The sequence below is a fragment of the Myxine glutinosa genome, chromosome 8 (assembly GCF_964187855.1).
Source record: "Myxine glutinosa chromosome 8, kmMyxGlut1.1, whole genome shotgun sequence".
In the NCBI taxonomy this organism is placed as follows: domain Eukaryota; kingdom Metazoa; phylum Chordata; class Myxini; order Myxiniformes; family Myxinidae; genus Myxine; species Myxine glutinosa.
Genome location: NC_136268.1, coordinates 139602765 through 139629106, shown reverse-complemented (window position 1 = coordinate 139629106; position 26342 = coordinate 139602765). Strand labels below are relative to the sequence as shown.

The 26342-nt window shown below is 41.8% G+C and overlaps 1 protein-coding gene across 1 annotated transcript in view; it reads left to right on the top strand.

Moving 5' to 3' along the window:
* Positions 1-505: 505 nt before the first annotated feature.
* The window catches only part of LOC137432955 (acyl-CoA desaturase), a 36209-nt gene continuing 10372 nt past the window's right edge, over positions 506-26342 (top strand). The window contains exons 1-3 of the mRNA XM_068125301.2: positions 506-1076; positions 14164-14294; positions 15608-15813. Coding sequence (XP_067981402.1) covers positions 857-1076; positions 14164-14294; positions 15608-15813 — 557 coding nt within the window. The 5' untranslated portion in view covers positions 506-856. The remainder of the gene's footprint in view (positions 1077-14163; positions 14295-15607; positions 15814-26342) is intronic.

Genomic DNA, 26342 nt, shown 5'->3' with positions numbered 1-26342 from the left:
TTATGAATAAAAAATTTGTACAGGCAGAGGTGCTCCTTTGGTAAAATTTCGTGTCAATCGGACCAACTGTTGCCGAGAAAATGAATTTAAAAAAATGCAGACATGCCACATGTATGGACGCACTCGAATGCCTAACCACGTTTTAGCTTCACGAGCGCAGGGTAATGAAATTGATCTGCACAGAGACGAGTGAGTGCTCGTTTCGGTGACGATCGTTGTAACGATGTTCGGTTCGCAGGTTCCCTTCAAGGTTGAATCAGCCGGAATTTTTCGAACATTCTTGATGAAAATCTCACACGTCCCTTTCACCACCCGATCCGCGGCCGGAGCTGAAGCGAACTCGTGCGACGTATCCAAAGCCAATGGCGTTACGATGTATGACGATCGCGCGTTACCGCAGCCAATGGGGAGGATCCTTGCGTCTGACGTGGCGGCAACGGCAGCCAATGGGAGATGCTCGAGGATGTGGAGACCGTGTTTATGAGGGCGGAGCCATGAGTTGCCCATTCAGGGACCAATCTGCTGCTTGGAGCTTTGCCGCTGGAGCCTGGAGCACGTAGCTTTGTACTCGCCGTCTGTTGGGTTTGGCAACAGAAGGTGGTGTTATATATATTGAGGTCGAACGCTGATAACGCCGCGGAGTTCTACTTTGGAACTGGAGCTGAACGTCGGACAGGGACAGGGACAGGCGTAATGACGATGGTCGTAATCTGGAGTGTGGATTTCGTACGCAAGTGAATGAGCGCAGGACATTTAATAAAATTAAAAAGGGGGAATAATCAATCCGAAGAAGAAAACCGATCTCCTGTTTAACCGGTTTTCTAGTCTTAATTCGCAGAAACAGTGATCGCTGATCATGGCTCCGAGGGAACGCAAAGACGTCACTGTGGAGCAAGATGGAGCGGCCGAGGCTGATTCTGAGGTAAAGGAAGCCTTCGTCGAGTCCAACTCCAGTCAGCCGCCGCCGCCGTGGAGGATCGTGTGGCGGAACGTGGTGACCATGTTCATCCTGCACTCTGCTTCACTCTACGCGCTCTTTCTCATCCCCAGCAGCAACCCACTCACCATTCTTTGGAGTGCGTATACTCACTCGCTCGACACTCACCTGATGATCCAATCCCCGTTTCCGTCACATAGAATATGTGCGAACTCGTTTCGTCTTCGTTTTTGCCTTCACAACACAACACAACTCGGCTCTCTGTGATATATTTATTTTTACAGTTTTCTTTCTATATTTATAATCGTCTCATTCCACCGTGATATCATTATTTATATACTGAGTGGAGTGAGGGAGCGAGTGGTGTTTATGTTTTGCATTCCATTGGAGGATCAACAGGATTAACGAATTCAAGGCTCGTGGAGGAGCTCGTACGTACATACGTCACACGCGGGACGTCACAAGACTATTGGACATGACATTTGAACCTGGGTTCCTTCCCTGCATCATTAGCCAGGTAATGGGTATTACGATGGGAATACCTGCAGGGACTTGAGCCTCTTTCCTCGAAACAACTGCAAGCGAAGATGAAGCTGATGGGATTAATTTGGGATTGACGTTTGAATCCTCCACTTGAGACACACACACACACACACACACATATATATATATATATATATATATATATATACACATGCACACACATCTCGCTTTTTCATTTCTGTTCCCCACAATTCTGTCTCTCTTATTTATTTATTTATTTATATATATATATATATATACACATGCACACACATCTCGTTTTTTCATTTCTGTTCCCCACAATTCTGTCTTATTTATTTATTTATTTATTTATATATATATATATATATACACACACACGCACACACCTCGTTGTTTCATTTCTGTTCCCCACAATTCTGTCTCTTTTATTTATTTATATATATATATATATATATATATACATACACACACTTGTTCCTTGGCCACGCACGCAGTGCGATGAGGTGGAAATGAGTGTGTGATGAGAATCGTGCCATTGATTGGACCTCCCACTATGAAAGGATTCGTTTCATTTCAGTTGGTGCTCGTCCATGCTGGATTGCATCATCTTGGGGCATGGCTCTGCTGCTGATGCAGTGCCCCCTGTAGGAATTTGATTGCAGTGCCAGCAATAGCTTTGCGAAGGACTCGATGTGATCTTTAAAGCCCACCTACAAATGCCGGCATGACGCCCAGTTTAACGTCCATCCGAGGGACATCGAAGCGTAGACTGTGAAACACCAGGATGGCAGTTTGTAGTTGGCTCGGGATTCCAACTCTGGCGACACACGACACGATAGTTTATGCTGATGTTTCCAGTGATCGAATCCTGGGTATTCATTCATTCAGTGGTTTTAAGCACCTGTACCACACCTGAAGGTGCAAGGTTTGAATCCCAATCAAATTGTTCCAAAGACTCAATCGTTTGGAGGTTTCACGTCGGGGGATGATTGTTCCACCAGAAATTGAGCCCAACAGGTTTTTTTTTTGTAACGATCAGAGATATCTATTGATCAAATAAATTTGGGAACCGACCATTGTCAATAACACCCGTATTTAAACGTGCAATATGGGGTTTTTAATCTGCTAAAGGTGGCTCTACCTGGCCTGGAACGCAGAGCGAAGCTGACGTTTTAAGCATTTGTCATGTTTTGCACAAAATCCCATAAACTGCAATGTCCACACTAGAAGATAAATATGTTGGGATTTTCTCCGCTTCCTGATTAAGTGACCGGCTCCGTCACCCAATTGCATTTGCTCGTTGAAGCGTTATATTACCACATGAGGTTTATCCCATGTTATAGATGTTATAAATTGCGTTTTCAAAAAGGGAAATATGTTTTGACTCCCCAAAGCACACCTGTCTTTGTTTGTGGAGTCTGGGCCTCCATTGCTGATACGGTGAGCATGATGCCAACAGCAGCATCTGTGTGCTTATAGTTACTAGGCAGCGCCGCCCGAGAGCTTTCCACCGCTGGGTAGAAGGCACTTGCTCCTCCTCCTGCTAACAGGTAATTCTACTGTTCTTACCTGCGAGGAAATTGAGTACCTGTTCAAGCTGTGCATTTGCAGGTTAGGTGCACCAGTCTGTGAAAGACAATATAGAAGACGGTTTGAACGGAATGAACTCGTCCTTTTAGTCAGGGCCCTTAGGGATATTTTGGTTCAAATTCTTCCAAAAGCATCAAATTTGGTGCAGATGTTGCCCATGCCATACTATTTCGATTTTTGACGGGCGCCAAGGGCGGTATGATCCGGGGACCATACCGGTCCATCCCGCCATGTCACCTGACCTATGACGTCATAATTAGGATATGCATCCAATCACATGGCGTACTATAAGTGGTCAAAGTTCAAAATGAATCGATCGAAAAATGAAGGCAGGGATCCATTTTTAAGGTTTTCATAAAATCCAATATGGCCGCCAGGTCACATGACCTATGACGTCATATTTATGACATGTATACAATCATGTATACATGAACCCGGATCATGATCGCACAAAAATTAAACACAAGGATATGGCATACAGTTCATAAAACATCAAAATCCGTACCTTTGTAATTAGACTGATGAACTGCATATGCCTGAAAATTAGGAAATAGACATGTAAATATTTCCTCTAATTGGCAAAAATAAGGTCAGAGTTCGATTACCCAACCCAGAAACATAAAATGGTGAACCTCACGTAAATCTTGACAAAAAACTCAAAAACTGACGTTTGACTCAAAAATGACCTTTAAGATGACCTTGAGGGTTGACCTTGACCTCGAATCATCAAAATAACATCATAATTGGATTCCTCGACCTCGAAAACCCCTGAAAAGTGGTATCATACATGATTCCAACCCTTTTGGTCATTTAACTGATTTTCCTCTAATCCGGTGGCGGCCATTTAGTATTTCGCCAATATGGGGCCCCCGGGGGGGGGGGGGGGGCGCCCGTCTTGGCGCCCGTCAAAAATCGAAAGAGTATGGCATGGGCAACATCTGGGCCAAATTTGGTGCTTTTGGAAGAATTTGAACCAAACGGCCCCAAAATATCCCTAAGGGCCCTGACTATTTAGGAAATTGTGCATCCCATTGTTATGACTAGAAAGTAGCTGCTCTCCGAGCGGAATATTCCGATTGTTGGTGATGCCTTTGTCTTGTAGCCTGACAAATGGAATCCAATGTTTTTCTTGTGCTGCTTTGGGTTTTTATGCCTCTGCCGACAAAGTCTCCGGAGGCATTACGTTTTTGGGTTGTCCGTCCGTCCATTCGTACGGGCTAAACCTCGTTTTTCTCAGCAACCACATGTCCAATTGAGACGAAACTTTCAGGGTATGAGTGACACCCATGCACAATGTTTTTATGATGATTGTGACGTCGTAGGTCACATGATATGGCAGCCATCTTGGATTAAAAGCAAATAATAAAATTATTTCTCGGAAACGGCTGAATGGAAAAAATTGAAACTTGGCACATTGTCAAGTACTCCCAATGGGGAACAACAAAAGCATGATAATGATGACATCATAGGTGAAGTGGTATACCAGCCAAAAATGTTTTAATCTAATTCCTTATCCTAAAAATCTGAAATTGCATGTACATGATCTATGACCCATTTGTATTGAAATATTAAATATATGACATCATAGGTCACATGGTTTGGCAGCCATATTGGATTGAAGGAAAATGTTAAATAATTATATCTCTGAAACCGCTCACCCTATCGATGCGAAATTTTACAAATATCATCTAACAGCACTGTTGCATATAGTTTGAAAATGATGTCATAGGTCACGTGGTTTTGCAGTCATCTTGGAGAGAAAAACGAACCTTATCCGATCAACACAAAACTTCACAAACGTGATCCCCTACCTATACATATGCAGAGTGATGGCATCTACCCGTTGTGGGACTATGCGGAGACATATTGGTGACACAGTCGCATTGTTCTAGTTTTTTGTTCTTGGAATTCTGATGCACGTGTTTGAATTGCAATTAGACTTTTGCTGCACACTAAATATTTTCCCAAAATAAATTTTCTCATCATTTTCATTTTCCAGGAATCGATGTCACTGCCTCCACTAAATCGACCATTTTCTGCAACTTTTATTTTGATATTTTCTCGAATTAGTCCTTATCAGACTTTTTGAAAATTTGCAACCCCACTCCCCATTTTTATGCCCCCGTTGACGAAGTCGCCGGAGGCATTATGTTTTCAGGTTGTCCGTCAGTCCGTGATAGGTTTCGTTACCGCAATAACTTAAGGATGGCTGAAGGGATCTTAGTCAAACTTTGTGCAGGTACGTATAATGTGGTAACGATGAACTGATTAGATTTTGGGGTCATGAGGTCAAAGGTCGGCGGTCATGTTAGGTAAAAATCCTGTTACCATGATGACTTGTGAACCAGTGATGGGATTCTGAACACATTTGGTACAATTATGTAGAATGATGTAAAGATTAACTGATTAATTTTGGGGTCAAGAGGTCCGAGGTCAAAGTCTAATATGTCTATAAATTGAGAAAGGCTGAAGTGATCTAATTCAAACTTGGTACGGGTATGTATAATGATGTAAAGATTAAATGATTAGAATTTGGAGTCAAGAGGTCAAAGGTCAGAGGTCATGTCAGGTAAAAATGTGATAACGAGAACACCTGAATGGATTTAAAGCAAACTTGATACAAGTATTACAATGATGTAATAATGTGGGTGGATGCATATCGGTCAATCTTGTGATGTCGAAGAGTGTCGTTATAGTTTTTTTGAAAACTTGATGGTATCCAATTAAACCTGCACCACCGGCACAACCTCATGGTGCCCTCATTATTCCCTGAAAATTTCAGCTTCTTTGGTCAAATCCTCTTGGAAGAATAGATGATACATACATACTTTCCCTTCATTATATATCGATGTTGCATCTGTTTGTTCGTTAAGAGTGCTTCATTGTTCGTTAAAAGAATAAGGGAGATTGCACCAAAAGCTTTGTACGACTACCACGATGAATCCACATGTCCAGCTGAGGGGCAGAGCGACCCCCTTGGGGAGGAGCGGGGGTTCTTCATTCGTATGCAGCACAAGGCTGCGGGGTAGCATCGTTGGCTAATGGCGTGGCTGTGCCGCTGATGCAATGCACTTTGCTGGTTAGGGCAGAAAATTTTAATTTGGTGCTCACGATAGCTCGCATACTCTTTGCGAAGGACACCGTGGGATCTTTAACGACTACCAGCATGAGGCGGGGTTTTGCGATCGCTTCGCGTGCCTGCGTGCGCCCGTGCATGCGTTCAAGCCATACCTTTTTAACCATATGTGCTTTTGTCATTAAATTTTCAACAAACCTTTATTTTGAGAATATGGAAAACAAAAATTAATAAAATTAACATTTTTTTTTTAGCTGTTGTTTTAGTCAACTTTAGTTTGGGTACAAAACGGACGCAGACAGGCTGTGCATTTTGAGATGCTTTCTAGTTTTGTAATTTATGGCATCGTCCCGTTTTTGACGAGATGCCGGTTTTTCGAATTTGAACAAAATTCTTGAGGAATGTGCAAGGCTGCCCTCCAAAGAGTGGTAGTCACGAGTGGTACAACACGTGAAGTAATAATCCTTTATATAATATCACCTTTGTCTATCAATATTGTTGAAATGTAGATCAAATAGCTGTATGTTGAAATATGTTGAAAAAGTCAAACTTTACATGGGGTGTACTTACTTTTTCACGTGACTGTATATGTATATATATATATATTGTTGCGGATCCGGGGGTCGGCGCTCTCCTTACCAAGGGGGGGGGGGGTGTTAACCCCCTTGTCTTTTAAACTGGCCGATCCCCCAGCCCTGGAAATTATAACGCTCCTTTGCGGTCGAGATTGGCCAGGGTGGTCAAGATTGGTTGGTCCCAAATACCTGAGTGCCAATCTCTCCGCAAAGCGGGGAGATAATTCCCGCTCGAACCACGGACAGATGGAAATTGCCGAGCGGTTTAGCAATCCGCAGTCCGAGGCATTAACAAAAGGGCTAAACCCGATTAAAGCGATTGGCCAAATCGTGCCACAGGTACTCAATGGAGAAAAGACTAAGGCGATCGAATGGAGGAACAGAAACCAAAGTAAGGAAGAACACAGAATTTATTAACAATACTGAAGAGGAAATGAAAGCAAGAATGTACAGTGGAAGAGGAAGAAGAAGCAGACACAGGGCAACCTTATACAGCCTTAAATATCACGCCCAGGACAACACAAACAGACTTACACGTATGGAGGAATGATCGTAGGGAGGGAAGGTTTCGGCAGATGAACAGCGTGGCTCCGGCCCTGGTCCACGGTGTACCCCAGCAGACAGCGCTGTTCGCGGCGGGCGAAAGCGAGCGGACCTTGGTTAATACGGGGTATATATCGGGGAGGGAGGCTTCCAACGTTCGAGACTGATATTCGGCAGACGTCCCAGCTGTCGTCCTCGAAGTAGCTCGTCTCTCAGCTCACTCGTCACAGCTCTTAGCAGCACGCCTTCTCTCTCAACTCACAGCTCCAGCTCTGCCACGCTCTCTCTCCCCCCCGTAAGTAGTCCCACGCGAGCGCTTATATTACGCGCTCGCGTATCAAGCCGCGTGCTTTTTGGACACACCCACCGGGGAGCTCACCTCGGCCCTGGTTGGTCGCGAGGGCTCACCGACTCCGCCCTTAACAGGGCTATGCCTCGCTCCGATAACTCCTCCCCCTTTTTCTCCGCTCTGACCGCATGGTTAATGGCGTTCGGGGAGAGCGCTTAAGGCAGCAAAGGCTCAATGCAGCGAACGCTGCTGGGCGAGCAGAGGCGCGTAACCCAATTTGGAGAGAGGCTAAGCCGCAAAATGAATGGGATTTGAAAAGGGGCCTATGTTATTTGATTAATGCAACGCAGAGTCAAACTATTGGAAACAGAGCCTTACCTGAAACACATACTAATGAAATAACTGAAGAAGTTCCTATGGTGCCCTACGTGTTGCAATATGGACTAACTAGGGTGCGACCTTTGACCTTTGGAAAATGGGGATATTTACAGGGAATTATTTACAAGGGATTATTATTTACAAGTGACGGTTCTGAAAACCGTAACAATATATATATATATTACACACGTATATATGTGTGCATATAAATGTGTTGTGTGTTTACATATGTACATAAATGTGTTTACTACCTGCTCAGCCTCATTCGGGGTATTCTCACTTTGTCACAGGTGGCTGTACGTGTTGCTTGGTGTGACAAGGCAGTTGGAAAAGTGGTCTAATACATTAATGGCCCGAGATTGCAATCAAATAGGTTGGACCCCAGGGCATGGAGAACAGCTTACCATTCATGTACAAGGATCAGCCAGCCAGAACCAAGCTTTTTGGATGTTCTGCATGGAAGAGTGCAGAACAGCAGTAAGCACTAAGCCATCTATGTCCATTGCTCGATTCTTCTGGCAGAAGAGTTCCCTTCTTGTCTCGTTGACAGAGCTCAAAGGACTGGTTTTGTCATGCAGGATGACAGTCAGTCCCGTGGAAATCAGTCAGGAAAAGGCTGATTCCAGTCCCTTGGAATGAGGTTCGGGAAGTGGTTGAGCTGGGGTTGTGGTCTAGGTTGTCCAGGGCACCAACAGTGAACAACTCTTTCCGGAGACAAGCAGGAGACACGACCCCATCTTCTGCAAAGCGTTCACAGGTAGAAGTGGCGATCCAGTCCTCAATTTCCATAATCCTGTCATAAGAAATGCTGATGCCCATCTGGTATAACTGCTGGATGAGTTTCTTGCTTCTGCTCAGTGCATGCACATTTATGCCAATGTAGATGGGGAGGGGTGACTCACGCTCCAGAGTGTGTCTGGTATTCACAGCAGTACGAGATGTTTTTTTTTTTTCTTTGTGTTGCAAACGATGCACTGGCCGATGGTTAGGCAAGCCTGCGAGTCATGCTAGTCTTGATCTTTCAATTTGGAACCATTCAAGATCATGGAGACAAGAGACTTGAGGCTTGAGGGCAGTGAGTCTTCTTGGCATTCTGCAGGGAAGCAACCGGTGAATTTGAAGCCCTGATGGCTGAAGATGTCTTTTCTGACTATCGTAGCAGCTTTGGCCAGGATAACAGCATCTTCTGAGAAGTCTCGATTCTTCAGAGCTTCCTTCAACATATTTCTCATGCCTTCCTTGAAAATGAGAACCGTGTTTCTCCCATCATACTGTTCTTGTGCCTCTGGGAAGCGTTCTAGCAAATGACCCTTCAGTCTGATCTTGTTGACTAGTTTCTTGATGCCCAGTTCCTCAAGACGATTCACATACAGAGAGTGGATCTCGGACAGCTTGAAGAGGAGAGTTCCAGAGTCCACAGATTTCTCAATGTAGCTGGTCAGTTCTACAAATGCCTGAGAGTCGTTCATTTTCTCATCTGTGTTTTCAGGTGTTTGGCTTGCCTTGCGAGTGAGACTACGATAGCGATTTCTCAGCTTGACCAGACATGCCAGATGGTATTTTGCCTCCATTGCAATTAGATATCCTCCAACTATTCTAGTCATAAGTTGGGTGTCGTTTAGCTCTGTGATCATGTCCCGGATATTTTTGTCGGCATCAAATGTTGAAACTTCATGGAGAACATTTTCCACCGCCTTTCTCGCAGAAGAAACACTTTTGAACGTTCAGTGCTTTGCACTTACTGTGCCTTTTCTGTTCATCATCAGGGTTGTATTCTCTCTTCGTCTTTGCCTTTGCAACTTAGAATTGTTGAATTTTAAATGGAAAAAATTTGTGCCAGGAAGCAGAATGAAAAGCAAAATTGTCACCAGTTTCATCACTCCCAAAATAGAGTTCAGCTGGAAGAGCACCAATGGCCCGGAACTGTTCTACGTTGGTCAGGAATGATGTGTAGGCATCTGTTTTGTCACCACTTGTCCCAGGGCTCTGCAAGGGACACTTCAAGGGTTCAGCAGTGTCCCGCTGGCAAATCACGCAGTGATCTCAGTTTAGCTCCATGTTGAGTCACACACTGAAAATATACAAGCATATTGGAATATTAAGAACCCAGTTTCTGTGTATAGTTCCATAACTCCGGAGGGCTCCTAAGCTAACATGAATTAATAGGCCCTATTGGAGCCTCATGCCAAATATTGTGCTTTTATCCGCCCGGTAACGGTAATCTTTAAATACAGCACGAAGCCACCTGACTGGAAGGTGTAATTCCTCTTTGGGGTATAGAGATTACAGTCAATCTATGGTCGGGTCTCAAGAACATTGGGTGTGTGTTCATTTACCAAGTTTCTTGTGGAGAGATCACCAAGTGGTTTGAGCATTCGAGCAAGCATTCCATTCAAAACCGTTGAACAACTGGCTTGGCAAGCGCTATCTAGCTGCTTGGTAAATGAGCACAACCCGGGCTTCCTCCCTTTCAGTTTTGTGTTAAACGGCAGGAGCGAGTTTAAAAAGTTCGTTACGAAAAACGCCACGTTAGAGGCAGGAAGAGTCATGTTATTAACCCAACCCTTTGGGGTATATAGAGTACAGTAGATCTTCGCTCAGTCCTGTAAGCAAAACTTACCTCATGGATGTCAGGATTCTTCCAAATTTATTTATTTAGTGTTATAAACAGCATTAGCGACTGTTTAAAAAGCTAATCATATGTGTTTGTGGTTTATAATATTTTTACTTCTGGTAGAGGCCGTTGCTCCCACGAAAACGCCATGATAAGCTAAGCTCAAATGCAAAATACAAATCTTTTTGGCATTTTTATAAACGTTGACTCGACGCTTGTTCAAGGAGGAAAAACCCCTTGGGGAGGTGGGACATTATTGGTTTAATATTGTTTTGTAATAACATTAATATTATGCTATTATCGTTAGTTTTGTTTTTGGAAGTGGCCTTTGGAAAACGCCATGATAAAGCTAACTTAACATCGATGTACAGCTCAACACGCAACCCATTGACTGCAATGGCGGGGAAAACCCGCTCGGGGGAGAAAACCCCCTTGGGGAGGGGGGCACATTAATGCGCTACAACCTTCATTGTGTAACCCTTTGTCCTCCTGTCAAGTTGGAGATTGGATAAGTAACGACGGAATGTATCGCTGTCAAAAAATCATCATCATCATCATCATCATCATCATCATCAAACAGATAGACGCCAAATTGCGTATTTTAGTACGATTACGAATTATGTAGAGCAATTTTTTCATAACTTAGGTGGAGTTGTTTCATAAAATAACTTTTTTATTCATAACTGAAGAGATCAAACAAAACACTTGTAGTTAGAGGTTACGTGTCAGTAATACCTGCAAAAATATGTACAAATCAAAACACACTGGTTGTAAAAGTATTCAGCCCTTTAGGTCAGTACTTGTTGGAAACCCATTTTGCAGCAACGACTGATATGAGTCTTTTTTGAGTAGATCTCTACCAACTTTGCACAGTGAGATGGTGAAATCTTTGCCCCTTCTTCACGTGAAAATTGCTCTAGTTCTGCCAAGTTTGATGGAGATCGTTGATGGACTGTAATCTTCAATTCTCGCCATGAATGTTCAATTGGGTTCAAGTCAGGACTTTGACTGGGCCACTCAAGGACATTTATTTTCTTCTTATTCAGCCACTCCATTGTGGCTTTAGCTTTGCGCTTCAGATCATTGTTTTGCTGAAATGTGAATCTCCTACCCAGTTACAGATTCATGTCTGACTCAAGCAGATTTTCATCAAGGATTCTCCTGTACTTTGCACTATCCATTGTCTATTCTATCCTGACAAGCTTGCCAGTCCCTGCTGATGAAAAGCAGCCCCATAACTGTTGCCACCACCCGGCTTGACAGTAGGGATGGTGTTGACTGGTGATATGCAGTGTCAAGCTTGTGCCAGACATAACACTTTGGATTTAGACCAAAAAAGTTCAATTTTTGTCTTGTCTGACCACAAAACCTTTCTCCACTCGCCTGCAGTATCATGTAGATGCTTCTTTGTAAACTTCATACGAGCTTTTAGATGTGTCTTTTTCAGTAATGCCTTCTTTCTTGCCACCTGTCCATAGAGGCCAGTGTTATGAAGGGAATGGGATATTGCTGATTGAAGAACACTGACCCCCATCTTGCACATAGAGCCTTGCAGATCTTTCAGAGTCGTTGGTGGATTTGCAGTTACATCCCGAACCAGTTTCCTGCTTGCGCGGCTGCTTAGTTTGGATGGGTGACCTGATATGGGTGGAGTGTGGGTGGTATGATACGTCTTCCATTTCTTCATGATGGATTTCACCGTTCTCAAAGGGATAATGACTGACTTTGAAATCTTCTTGTAACCCTCTCCTGAATGGTGCTTCTGCACTACGTACTTTATCTCTGACTTCTTTGGAAAGCTCCTTGGTCTTCATGTTTACCTTATTGGTTGACCAATTGAGTTGCACCTTAAAACTCTAGATAAGTGTGGAAGTTTACTTTTTAAGTTAAACACTGATTACATGCAGATAAAACGTATTACATTTATTTTGTAAACTTTCAAACAAATAATTATCTCCTTTAATGATTTAAGGTTAATTGGGCAAAGTGTTTAAATACTTATGCAACTGAGAATCATCTGATTTTCTCTGTTAATCTAATTTATTCACATTTTATCTGCATTTTTTTAGCTTTATCACTTTGGAGTCGTTTGTGAAGACACTATTTTTTAAGTTTCATTTGAAAGCGCCATGAAATAAGCTCAGGTGGCATCAAAATGTGAAAACATTGGAGGGGGGTGAATACTTTTGCAAGGCACTGTATAGTCTCCACTTCATTATTCTTACCCATCCCCACACCATACTTTTCCTTGTGTTAAACTGCATCTGCCAATGTTTTGCCCAATCTATAAAGGTATCTGGAGATCTCTACCCTCTCTGCCATCCACCTTACCTTGAAGCTTTGTTTCATCTGCAAAGCCGACTTTTAACCCTACTGTCCATATCAAATCTCGACATTTCTCCAGAGGCAAGGCAAAACAAGTTGTTTGAGTTTGTTACAAAACAAAGCTTAGTTTTCATTTGAACAGCTGTTCATTGATGTTGCACTTGTGATGGTGACAAAAGTATTGTCATGGTAGCAAGTAAGCAAGCCATTCGTTACACATCACAATATATTGTACAGCAAAGATCGTAACAAATTAGTCACACTTTTACTGTTTGTGGCTACAATATGTCCAGGTATAGTTCGATCAAAATGATAATGAACAGAACTATCAGAATGAAGATTGTTGTATTAATTATATGAAATGACTTGGGTTCCCTTGCAGTGGTGCATTGGTTCATTGTTCCTCTGTGAGTTGCAGACCAACTGTGATCATGACACCTGTATAATAAGTTAAAAGAATAATTGCTTTGAATTTTGAGTTGGTAATCTTTCTATAAAATGCTTTGTACAGGTATTTATCCTTGTCAGGATGCTGCGAACCTTCACTGATTTGGCTCGTGACAATGCCATCATGGCAATAACAGTTGGCTTCCTTGTTTTCATTATAGGAAGCTCCTTTTTATGACATGCCAGAATTGTCTTGTAAATTCCACGAGACACCGTGCACCATTCTTCTAGGACATGCCCAGAGAGCGAGTGTGAAGCAGATGAGCAGGCACACCCAGGAAAACGCAACAAATGTGACATTTGTCTCATCACAAAGTTCAAGTGAGAGAGCGAGCCCTCGGCGCAGAGCATGAGCTTTTATAAAGCGCCGCCATGTAGTCACAATTTTCTGCCTTAGGGGCATGTACATGAATCTCACGATGCCCATCAGCCAACGACAACCAGCACTGACATCAGTGCAGCCCTCCTTGATGGCTGCAGGGGCGGAGCAATCTCCCCGTAACTGGAGCCTGTAACTCTCGCTTGAGACTAGTCTGGCAGCCTGAGGCTAGTCGGAGGTCGGAAAACGTGTTTTGACTGGACAATGACCCCTGACCTGGTTCCCGGCCAGTTCCACAGACCGGGGTACACACGACAGGACATTCTTACCTTGACTATGCTGAAATGATTCAACGGAAACCCAGCTGGACCACATCAGCCAACTTCAGCTTATCACGTGTCCTTAATACATGGTTTGAATGCCATATAAACGATGCAAAGACACAGCTGCTAAGCCCTTGTGTCCTCATGACTGCCCCTACCCCATGAACATAACCGCATCCTAAAGAGTTGTGAACATCCCAATAACCTCTTCCTGGTTGTATTTTTGTGCCCTCCATCCTATAGGTATGTTTTGCTTTGTCTTCTCGGCGCTGGGAATCACTGCAGGTGTGCATCGCCTTTGGAGTCATCGTTCCTACAAAGCCAGCTTGACATTACGCATTTTGCTTGCAACTGCCAATTCCATGGCCTTCCAGGTATATGAATTGGAAATTTTGTCTCTGGCATGTAATTAAGACACACAAGTCACTACATCACTTGTGGGTACTTTTAATACATTATTTATTTATTTTGGTAAAAGGAGAGTGAGTCAGAGCTGAACACAACTCTAGGGGCTTAGGAGGCACATGAGTCAATGCTTTGCATTATTGATGGTCCATTGAGAATGGTGGCCACGTGGAAGTCCAGCCTTTTGTCGCAGCACTGGTGACTCATGATCATATTTTTATATGCATTTCTTTATTTTCTGATTAACTTGTGTAGGTATTTTGATAATTCATTTATGAAGTAGAAGACCCTCCCTCCCCATATGCCCCTCCTCCCCCATAAAAAGCGGTTGTTACTTTAAACGTGGATGAAACGTTCTTATTTTTCCTCCGAGATACTGAAACGTGGATTGCTTAAGGGTGGTTTGAAAAAACCAAAAAAAACCAAAACAACCAGAGGTTAGACCAGAGAAAAGGCGTGTAACTCCTTTAAACATGCGCAAATGTTGCACCCTGAACATTTGGACACTCTACGTCAAAGCCCGACAAATAATTTTATGAATAATTACTGAAACAACTTAAATTATTTGTATGTAACTTTAGTCAGCCTTCTATTTCAAATGATGGGGTTGATGGGGAATGACGAATTTTTATTATTTAAAAATGTTTGGCATGGAGGGTTACTCGTGTCATTTATTTATTTTCCTTCCTCCTGCAAACCTGGTCTTCCATGCCCCTTATGGTTGTGCACTGGAGTTCCAGCTGTATAAAGATTATTGCATCTTGCACTGTGCAATTGCCCGACTTGCTGGTTTGTAAAAGACTTGGGCCAATAACGTTTCCCGGCCGATCCCACGTATAACTGGGAATAATTGGAGCCATTACAATAAATGGTAGTTGTAGAAAAATGTATTTCACCAGCCATGTATGGGATAGGAGGATGGTATCCCGCTCTACACCTCAATGTTGGTTGGTCCACGGTGGTTTTACACCAGGAAAGGAGGCATGTGCCAGCAGTCAATGCAGGGTGAAAATTTCACTTTGCCAAAGTTTGTCTGAGTTGTTTTCACAGGTTTTACAGTTGTAGATCATGTGGACTGGTGGAACAATTAATTTAAACCTATTTACATGTACTATAGTCGTAGAATAAAAGTGGTAATAGTGGAATGTTCTTGTAGTCGTAGAATAAAAATTGTAATGAGTTGGTGAATTCCAAGAATGAGTGATTTAAAAAAATTTTTTTTAATCTTGGCTCTTACTCGAAACGAATTCATCACCTTTAAAGTTTTTGTTCTGATTTGCAGAATGACATATATGAGTGGTCACGTGACCATCGTGTGCACCACAAATACTCCGAGACTGATGCAGATCCTCACGATGCACGTCGGGGATTTTTCTTCTCTCACATGGGATGGCTACTGCTCAGAAAAAGACCCGAGGTCATTGCTGGTGGGAAGTGTCTTGACTTCAGTGACCTCTGTAATGACCCTGTCGTCATGTGGCAGCGCAGGTGAGGCCTATATTTCTAGCATTCTGACATTATACATCGGTTTTATTTTTGCTTAGAGCCTCTAAAAAAATTTCCACATTTTAAATTGAGAGGCTTATGGTGATCACAATATTTACAAATCTATGAATATTTGTATTGTACTTTTCAATATGTGTTTTCTTTTTAGATCTCGCAAAGGGACCCGGGGAAATGGCAATTAGTAAATTGTGAATAAGATTACTTGTCGATAGGTTTTTCATGTTGACATACTATGGTCTCTGTTGTGTCTCGTAGTCAGGATGGAAGTTTAGGTTTATATTTCCCACACTTAAACCAAAAAATGGTGGGATTTTGTAATTGGCTCCGTCCGTCTGTCTGTCTGTCCGTCGGTACATCTGACTGCAATGCTTTCTTCTCCTAAACTGATATGCATAAGTTCACCAAACTTGGTAGTTATGATCACCACATGTCAAGAAGGTGCATCAGCAGTATCATTTTTGACCTCTTGCCCAGGGACCGGGTCACAGGTCAAATACCAAAAATGCTATTACGAGCACATTTTAAAGCATTTTTTACAGTGTAGCCCATGGGGCAATGCAGTCTAACAGCATTTGTCTGTCCGTATGTTTGTATGTATGTATGTCCCTTCCGCCGGCATTTTGCTGGATTTATTCCCTTTAAGATTGGTTTTCTCTGCAACCGTTGGTCCAATTGACACAATTTTTACCATAAGAGCATCTCCACCTGTAGAATTGTTTAATGATAATTTGGACGTCATAGGTCACGTTGTGTGGGCGCCATTTTGGAAAAACCGAAAAACTTTGCACCTCTATATCTACAAAACCACTCCATGGAAAAAATTGAAAGGTGGCTCATTGTAAACTACTCCCCATAGGGAATAACATATGTTAACGTCAGGAAGGGCATCCGGCCGTAAAACATTGCTTCAAAAAGGGGACCGAAAAACAACAACAACCACGGTTCCCGACCCCCGCTTTGCGGGGAAAAATGGCCTCTAAAGGTGGTTATAATGATGGTCATAATTGCCTTCATTATGACGTCATAAATCGACAAGTAGAATGCTTGATCCGATCGGAATGAAATTTCTTGAGCATGATCTAGGAATAAATTGGTCGAGAAAAAAATATATTGATGACATCATCGGTCATGTGCTTCAACAGCCATATTTTTTTACAGCATAGCCCATAGGGCAATGCAGTCTGGAACAGTGTTTGTCTGTCCATGTGGTGTATGTATATCTTTTGCAGACATCCACCAATCATAGCTGAGGATCTGGTCACTTGATGGGGGACAGGAGATCCAAGCCCGGCTACGCCGTTGTTAGACTATCGGTCTTTTTTTATTGACGCATTGTATATGTAATCAACATTTGGAGATGCATGAAATATGTCATGATCTTTTTGGATTTTAATCCCAGTTCAAATTTGAATCCGATTTGAATTATTTGGGTTTGAACTTTGAATCCCAACCAGGGGGTGGGGACATAGTGTTACAGGGCTCAGAACAAAAGATTTGTCACAGAAGATTGTTTTTTAACTCAAAATTTGATATTGGATCATTCTTAGTGGACAATTTTGCCATCTTTTAAATCGGCGTTAGGTGGGAAGCATGGGAATTTGTGATGGCACAACATTGACGTCACTTTAGTTACTACCGCTACGGAAGGTGGGTGGGTAGGAGGTTATGTTTTCACCCCTGTCTTTGTCTGTATTGTCTGTCTGTGAACAGGATATCTCAAGAAGTTGTGGAGGGTTTCGGACAATTTGGTGGACAGGATGGGTATGTGACGAGGCCAAAGTTTTGGTGAAGGTCCGGATCCGGCTACTAGAATTTTTAAAGTGATTCTTCACCATTGAGAGATCGTGCCAAAAACGATATGTAGCAGGATATCTCAAATGTTGTGGACTGATTTCGACGAAACTTGGTGGATAGTTAGGGTGTATGACAAGGTAGAATTAATTCAATTTTGGTTAAGATCCAAATCCAGATGCAAGAACATTAAAATAATTTTAAAATGATTCTTCACCATTCAAGAACGATAGATATATACAGTGCCTTCAGAAAGTATTCACACCCCTTGGCTTTTTCACATTTTCTTGTTGCAGTCTGAATTTAAAATGGATGAAATCGAGATTTATTTTCACTGATCTACACAATACTCCATAATGTCAAAGTGGGAAAAAAAATTAGTAATTTGAATTTTTTTTTTTTTTACAAAATAATTAAAAATCAAGTACAGAAATATCTAATTTACATAACTATTCAACCCCTTGAGGTAAAGCTTCGTAGAAGCACTTGTAGCAGCAATTACAGCTTCGAGTCTTCTTGGGTATGTCTGTATCCGCTTTGAACATTTGGATTTGGGGAGTTTCTCCCATTCTTCCTTGCAGATTTGCTCAACCTCTGTCAAGTTGGATGGGGATCGTAGGTGAACAGCAATCTTCAAGTCTTTCCACAGATTCTCAATGGGATTCAAGTGTAGGCTTTTGCTGGGCCACTCAAGGACATTCACATTCTTGTTCTGAAGTCATTGCAGTGTTGCTTTGGCTGTATGCTTGGGGTCATTGTTCTGTTAGAACTTAAATCTTTGCCACAGTCTGAAGTATTTTGCACTCTGAAGCAGGTTCTTCTCATGGATTTGCCTGTATTTGGCTCCGTTCATTGTTCCCTCTATCCTTGCACGTCTTCCAGTCCATGCCACTGAAAAGCATCCCCACAGCATGATGCGGCCACCACCATGCTTCACAGTAGGGATGGTGTTAGATGGGTGATGAGTTGTGCTCAGCTTCTGCCAGACGTAGCGCTTTGCATTCAGGCCAAAGCGTTCAATATTTGTCTCATCAGACCACAGAATCTTTTGCATCATGCTCTGTCTTTCACGTGCCTTTTTGCAAACTCCAGGCGTGCTGTCATGTGCCTTTTTCTCAAGAGTGGCTTCTGTCTGACCACTTTCCCATAAAGCAAGGATTTGTAAAGTGCTGTAGAGACTATTGTCCTTCCAGCAGGTTCTCGCATCTCAACCAAGGAAGTCTGTAGTTCTGTCAGACTGGTCATCGTGTTTTTGGTCAACTCCCTGACTGAGGTCCTTCTTGCCCAGTTGCTCAGATTCGTTGGACAGCCAGCTCGAGGAAGAGTCTGGGTGGATCCATAATCCATATTCTTTCCATTTCCTAGTGATGGAGCTCCTGGAAACTTTCACCAATCTAGAAATTGTTTTATACCCTTCCCCAGATCTATGCCTCTCCACAATTCTATGTCAGAGTTCTACAGACAGTTCCTTGTACTTCATGGTGCAGTTTCTGCTCTCACATGCACTGTCATCATGGGACCTTGCATAGAAAGGTATGTTTCTTTCTAAATCTTGTCCAATCAAGTGAATTTGCCACAGGCGGGATAGACTGCAATGGAGTTGTAGAGCTGTCCCAAGGATGCCCAAAGGAAATTGGATGCACCTAGGCTCAATTTGGAGTGTCATAGCAAAGGGGTTGAATACTTATTGACTGAAGACATTTCAGCTTTTCATTTTCAATTATTTTGTAAAAAAAAATTCTCAAAAAAAAAATCCGCTTTGACATTATGGGATATTATGTGAAGATTAGTGACAAAAACTCAATGCTATCAATTTTAAATGTAACACGACAAAATGTGAAAAAGTCATGGGGTGTGAATACTTTCTGAAGGCACTGTATATAACATATTTCAAATAGTTGTGGATGGATTCGGACGAAACAAGGTGGATGAGTTGGTTAGATGACAAGAACAAGATGATGGTTCAGGTCCAAATCCAGATCCGGCCTATCGGTGGGAAACAAAACGTAAACTGTTCAGCCTGGCGGAGGTATGCGCTCTACAGAGTATCGTTCATTTTAATGTTGTGAAGAGATCAATGGTGATGTGGATGTGACCTTTCGAAGATGAAATTGTTGATGTCTGATTGGTATGTAGATTTCAGAGCTGATATTGTTTTTATTGTTGGAGTGCTGTTGGGAGAATTTTTTTGTTAAATGTGTGATATTGTGGATCGCCATTGCAACTTATGCCATGAAATCCTATTGCTCATTATAAAGCGACATACAGCTCCTGGAGAACAAACAGGTTTATCCAGGTGAAGTCTAACTTTGTAGTGTATGTCCTTGGGCCTTATTTATTGGCATCGCAAATCTTGGAGAAATCGGGAACTGGTGACAACGCACCTTAAATGGTACAGTCATAATTTTTGGAAACAGTTTATAGAGGATGTAACTACATTGCCAAGGACTCAACAAAATAAACTTACCAAAAGACACTCACCAAATTAACAGTATATGGTTGTTGAAAGTGATGGATATGTTGGGATTTTTTTTCATCAGAATATTTGTCAAAGATCAGAGTTTCCTAGTGATGGAGCTCTGATACTATCTGATATATTTACTATCTAAAATTTACTATTTACTAAAATTTACTATCTGATAGCTCAGATAGTAAATATGTTTGCACATGTAAAATGGATGCTGACATGGAAAGATAGCACTCAGTTAAAAAAAAAAAAAAGAACATAGGAAGTTGGTTGCGCAATCATAAACTAGAACGAGCATCAAATATTGCATACCCTCACCAGGACTTATTTTGTCTGGTTTTATAGACGTACTTGCATTCTAATCGTACATACTTTATAGACACATTCATTTGAAAAAAAAAGATAACATTTATGACTGGCCACTAGGTGGTGTTTGTGGCCTACGTTGGCACATTATGTGCAGACAAACAGACAGACCCAAATGCAGTACTCTCTCGCGAGGGTAATAAGCAAAATTCTAAATACTTGTACATGTATGAAAAATAGTCGCACTTATGTGATGGATATACGTCAGGACTTGTCTGTGGCATGAATGAATGAATGAATGATCGTTTTAAGGCCATTTTCCCCGCTAGAGCGGGGGTTAGCCATATGGCATATGCTCATATGGCATATGTTCGCTAAACTCAGCTTGCTTAAAGGGACTGTATTTCGTCTTTAAAAAAATTTTTTATGAACAGTTTAAATTTCTTTAAGGTGACGTTGGCCTTCCTTGTATGACAATACTTTACACAGCAAATTTGGGCCAAACGTGCATCCATAGTCCAAATTCCACTCCTATCAATATTTTTTATCATCGCCAGAGGAGAGGGTATTGCATTTGAGTCAATTTGTTTTTTCTGTTTGTTACTTGCGAAAATCGAAGATTTTTCAAGTATATTGGTCAGTCTTGTGCGTTATCACCAGGCAAAAATGTTTTTTTGACAAGTATGTTGATCACTGGTTTGTGTGTTTCTTTGTCTGTCCGCTCACTTATACTTTTGCCTGTCGGCCACAATTTTAAAACGATCTTCACGAAACTTCACCAAATGGTAAGTTTGTGGTCCGACAAAATCCTATTTATTTTTTAAGGTCGCAAGGTCAACATAGGCACTGGTCAACCACTTTCAACTGGTTGGTCAACCACTTTTTTTCAAATTTCTAAAATCCTCAATTTTCATCCGATTGACTTGAACTCTGAATAGGATTTGCATGTCAGCTAACTTAATTCAACCACCAACTACTTTTGAGGTCAACATAGGCCAAATTTCTAAAATCTTCAATTTTCTTCTAATTAACTTAAAATTTGAAGACTATTTGCATATGAGGTCACATAATTCAACCACCAAATTCCAAATTCAATTTGTGAGGTAAAAGGATGCTTTACTGAGTGCCATTCCACGTTGTTCTCTTTTGCCAAGTGTCGGTCTGAGTGATTTTTTTTCATTCTCTTTGTCTGTCTCTCTGTCTGTGTATGTATGTCTGTCTGTCATTCAGTCGCATACAGGTCACTATTTTCAACCGATCTTCATGAAACTTCACCAAATGGTAGGGTTGGTCATAAGCAAGAAGCCTATTGTTTTTGGGGTCAAAAGATCAACAGGTCAACATAGGCCAAAAGGTCAACATAGGCCAAGTTTCTAAAATCCTCAATTTTCATCCAATTGACTTGAAATTTTAAGTGGATTTGCACATATGGTCAATTAATTGAACCACCAAGTATTTTTGAGGTCAATATTGGCCAAAAGGTCAACATAGGCCAAATTTCTGTGCAAACATGTGCAAATTTCTAAAATCCTCAATTTTCATCTGATTGACTTGAAATTTTAAGAGGATTTCCATACCAGGTCACTGAATTCAACCACCAATTATTTTTAAGGTCATCTGATGCCAACAATTTATTTTAGGGATTTCTGAACTATCGTGCTATGCATGACATATTTCTTGTTTATTTATTTATTTCTAGTGTAAGAGCTAACACATAGAACATATAATAAAGGGAGCAGGAGACGAGAGTGGGATAGAGAGAGAAGCACAACAACAGTAGGAGGTAAGGGAGAGGGCTGGGGTGGGGTTCACAGTCTAAAACAAAGGGACACTACAAAGAATTTCAGGAAAGAAAAACGGAATTTGAAAAAGGTGGATTTGGGGTGTATTAGCAGGGATAGAAAAGATCAAGGGTTTGTATGGGGAAAGATAAGAAATGGTGGTGAACAGCTGTTTTGAAGACCTGGAGTGGGATTGAAGAGAGTGGGGGAGTTTGTTCCAGAGGTGGGAGAAAAGAGGAATGAAAGAGTGAAGGTGAGAAGAGAGTCTTGATTTGGGCAGTTTCACCAGAAGAGGGTTGCCGGCAGATCTTGTGCGACCTGTAGGAATATTTGGGGGACAGAGCACAGAGAGAGCTGGGGGTGCAAGGCCGTAGAGGGGTCGGCAGAAGACAGAAAGACCACCAAGCTGCCTGTGTTGAGAGAGTGAAAGGTCCTCAGAATCAGCTTCATCGTGGGAGATACCAATGATTCTGAAAGCTTTGGTTTCCACAGCGTGAAGCCCAGCTAGGTGTGAGGCAGGAGCACCAGCCCAGAGAGGAGAGCAGTATTCCATTGAGCTGCGGATGAAAGCTTTGTATGTAGTGAGAAGGTCAGTAGTGCCAAGGAAGGAGTTTGCACAACGAAGGATGCCCAGTTGGGGACTGGCTTTGGAGGCCAGCTTGGGAGTACAATGAGCTCTTGCACCTTGTGCCATGTCGTGATCATGATTACGAAGTTTGGCGAATTTCTGCACAACCGTTTGAAGAGATAGCCTGACAGACGGACAGGCAGATGGGCAGACAGGCAGAGAGCCCGATTACAATATCCCCCCGGTTTTTTTTGCTTGTTTGTTTGTTTGTTTTTAAACCGTGGGGATAATGATGATGTGCTTGGCAATAGGAACAACAACCATCAAAATAGCCCAAAGGGAAAAACTTGTTCAACTCGATTGTTGATGCATATTCCCTTTAAAGTGCAGTTGACTCATCTTGGTTGACAAATTGAACATGACCATTGACAATGCAACCACATTGAAGCAATTACAGTACATGGTATAGGACAAGCTTTCATCACCGCCGCCAAAATAAACATAATAAATTCCTGAGGTAGGCCATTTTCATTACCTGAAGGCTTTAAAGGAAAGGCAGGCCCTGATGCCAGTGACTGAGGTGTATGTTTGCTGTTGTTTATAACCATGGAGCATCACCGATGGCATGAAATTACTAGAGTGCCAATTTCAAGTTCGATGATCTGGTTAATGCAACATCCAAGGTTATTTGTTACCAAGCTGTTTCTGATGTACCTGTGTTGTAGAGCGTCGGTGCTGCTGAACCTGCAGTTTCTTGGCAAGGGTTATAATGGGTGGTTTGCCATTACTGTAGTTATGGCAGAAATTTATTATTCGTTCAGGATGCCGGAGATACCTACTTCTCCGCAAAGGACACCATAATAATAATAATAATAATACATTTATTTTATATAGCGCTTTTCAAGAAGCCCAAAGACGCTTTGACAGAGTACAAAAAAACAAGTGCAAAAAGACAAAAATCAACAGGTAAATAATTATCAAAGCAAAAGGAAGGAGAAGGAGAAGAGATCGTCAGGGGTTAAATGCTGTGGGTTAAATGTTGAATGCAGTGTTGAACAGGTGGGTCTTGAGTGATGTTTTGAATGTGGTGAGTGAGGAGGAGTCTCTGATGGTGTGAGGTAGTGAGTTCCAGAGGGTGGGAGCAGCGATGGAGAAGGCCCTGTCCCCCCAGGATCTGAATTTGGTCCGGATGGGGGGGGGGGGGGTCAGGAGGTTGGTACCAGCAGAGCGGAGGTTGCGGGTGGGAGTGTGGTGGATCTTTGACGTCCACCAACTAATGCTGGCAGACGGGACGTCCAGTTTAACGTCCATCCAAGGGAAACACATTCATGAATCGCGCTGTCTTCTGTGGTATTTCGCCACAGATCCAGCACAGAAAATGATGTAGGTAGGGTTCCTTTATTTTGTCTTTTTTTATGCCTCCGCCCTTGTAGGTGGCCGGAGGCATTATGTTTTCAGGTTGTCCGTCCGTCCGTCCGTCCGTACGGGCTAAACCTCATTTTTCTCAGCAACCACATGTCCAATTGAGACGAAACTTTCAGGGTAGGATCTACACCGATGCAGAATGGTTTGACAATTATGATGTCATACGTCACGTGGTATGGCAGCCATCTTGGATTAAACTCTAATAATTAAATGTATATTTCTCAAACCGCTGATTGGAAAAAAATTGAAACTTGGCACATTGTCAAGTACTCCCAATGGGGAACAAAAGCATGATAATGACGACATCATCGGTGAAGTGGTATCCCAGCCATAAATGTTTTAATCGAATGCCTTATCCTAAAAATCAGAAATTGTATGCACATGATCAATGACGCATTTGTGTTGAAATATTAAATCTATGACATCATAGGTCACCTGGTTTGGCAGCCATATAGGATTTAACCTAAAAGTTTGCATGGCAACGACTAGGCATGGCGATTAAAAGTTGATTACGAAAACGTCATCGGTCACACGGTGTGGCAGCCAATTGTATTGAAGGAAAATATTAAATAATTATATCTCAGAAGCCACTTATTCTATTGATGCAAAACTTTACAAATGCATATGCAGCAATGGTGTTGGATAAGTTTGAAAATTGTTAGATTGAAAATTATGACATAGTAGGTCACGTGGTTTGGAAGCCATCTTGGATAGAAAAACTAACCTTATCCGATCAGCACGAAACTTTACAAATGCGATCCCATACCCATACTATGCAGAGTTTGCACATTTGATGTCATATGTCACGTGATTTGGCAGCCATATCAGCTTGAAAGCTGTTATTTGAAAAAATCCTTTCTCCAAAACCGCTTCACCGATCGATATGAAACTTGTCTTGTCTGGTAAAAATGTGATATATGAAAACAGCTGGAGGGATTTAAATCAAACTTGTTTATTTTTACTAACGGTGAACGAGGCATCTACTTGTTGTCACGGTCAAGGACTACGCGGTGGTATATTGGCGACACAGTCGCATTGCTCTAGTTTGATCAAAGAGATGTAACTCAAATTCTGCCTTCACTTGAGGTCTATCTTTGAACGAGTCACGCATTAACCAGTCACTGATATAAACACTTCATTACGGGATAGTCAAGTCGTACAAAATACTTCATCCACATTGCATTCACCACAAATTTCATATTCCTTGGGAAGGTGAACAGGTCAGGTTATCCACATGGTTGTTTGAGCACACTGCAGTAACACATTACTTGTCTATGATGGGCATACAACGAGGACAAAAGACCAGAGACAGCACGGTGCAACAAAGTGATGTTAAATACGTACAAGGTGCGAGATAATCTTCCCTGGACGCTTCAATATCTTTACCAAACTGCAAATATTTCCACTAGAAAAAGTGCATTAGATGTCACAATTTGTTTATAGAGAAACGATTGAAAAATTAATTGGACAGTTTGTAATATTTCCAATTCGAGATTGGAAAGTACTCTCGTCTCTTTCAAAATATTCAAATGCTGTACATACCTTCCATCTATCTTGGATTTCACAATCTTGTCTCATATTTTCAAAATTTAATGTCAATGCCAACTTTCATGTTGTTACACAAAATTCAGTGACATAAATAAATAAAAATTTCATTCAGGCTCGTGGGAAAATCTTCATTCTTCACTTATAACCCGAAAATCTGACACGAATGTAGGCCTGGGGCCTTCGAGGCCCCGCATAAATGTTGTACTATTATGTTATATCATTGTTTTCTTGATATGAGTCTCATTATATGCTCCGATAATTTGGTTACAAATAATTCAGTGACAAAAATATGAAAATTTCATTCAGGTTAGTGGGAACATTTGTGGGGCCTCTGAGGCCCAATGGCTGCATTGGTGTAGGATGTTTGACAGTTGTGGTCATATATATTCGAAATAAAAGTATCAGTGAATCATATTTTTTGAGCAAATACTCCTTCATGAGCCTCAACTTTTTAGAGATAAAAAAGTTGAAAAACCAAGAACAAAAAAAACAAATTTGCAAAAAATAAATAAATAAAGATTCATTACTTGTGTGGGATTCTTCCAAATAATAGGATGAATGATTCACATTTTCTGAGCAAATACACATCCATGAGCATCGACTTGGATTGAAAAAGGATATGAAA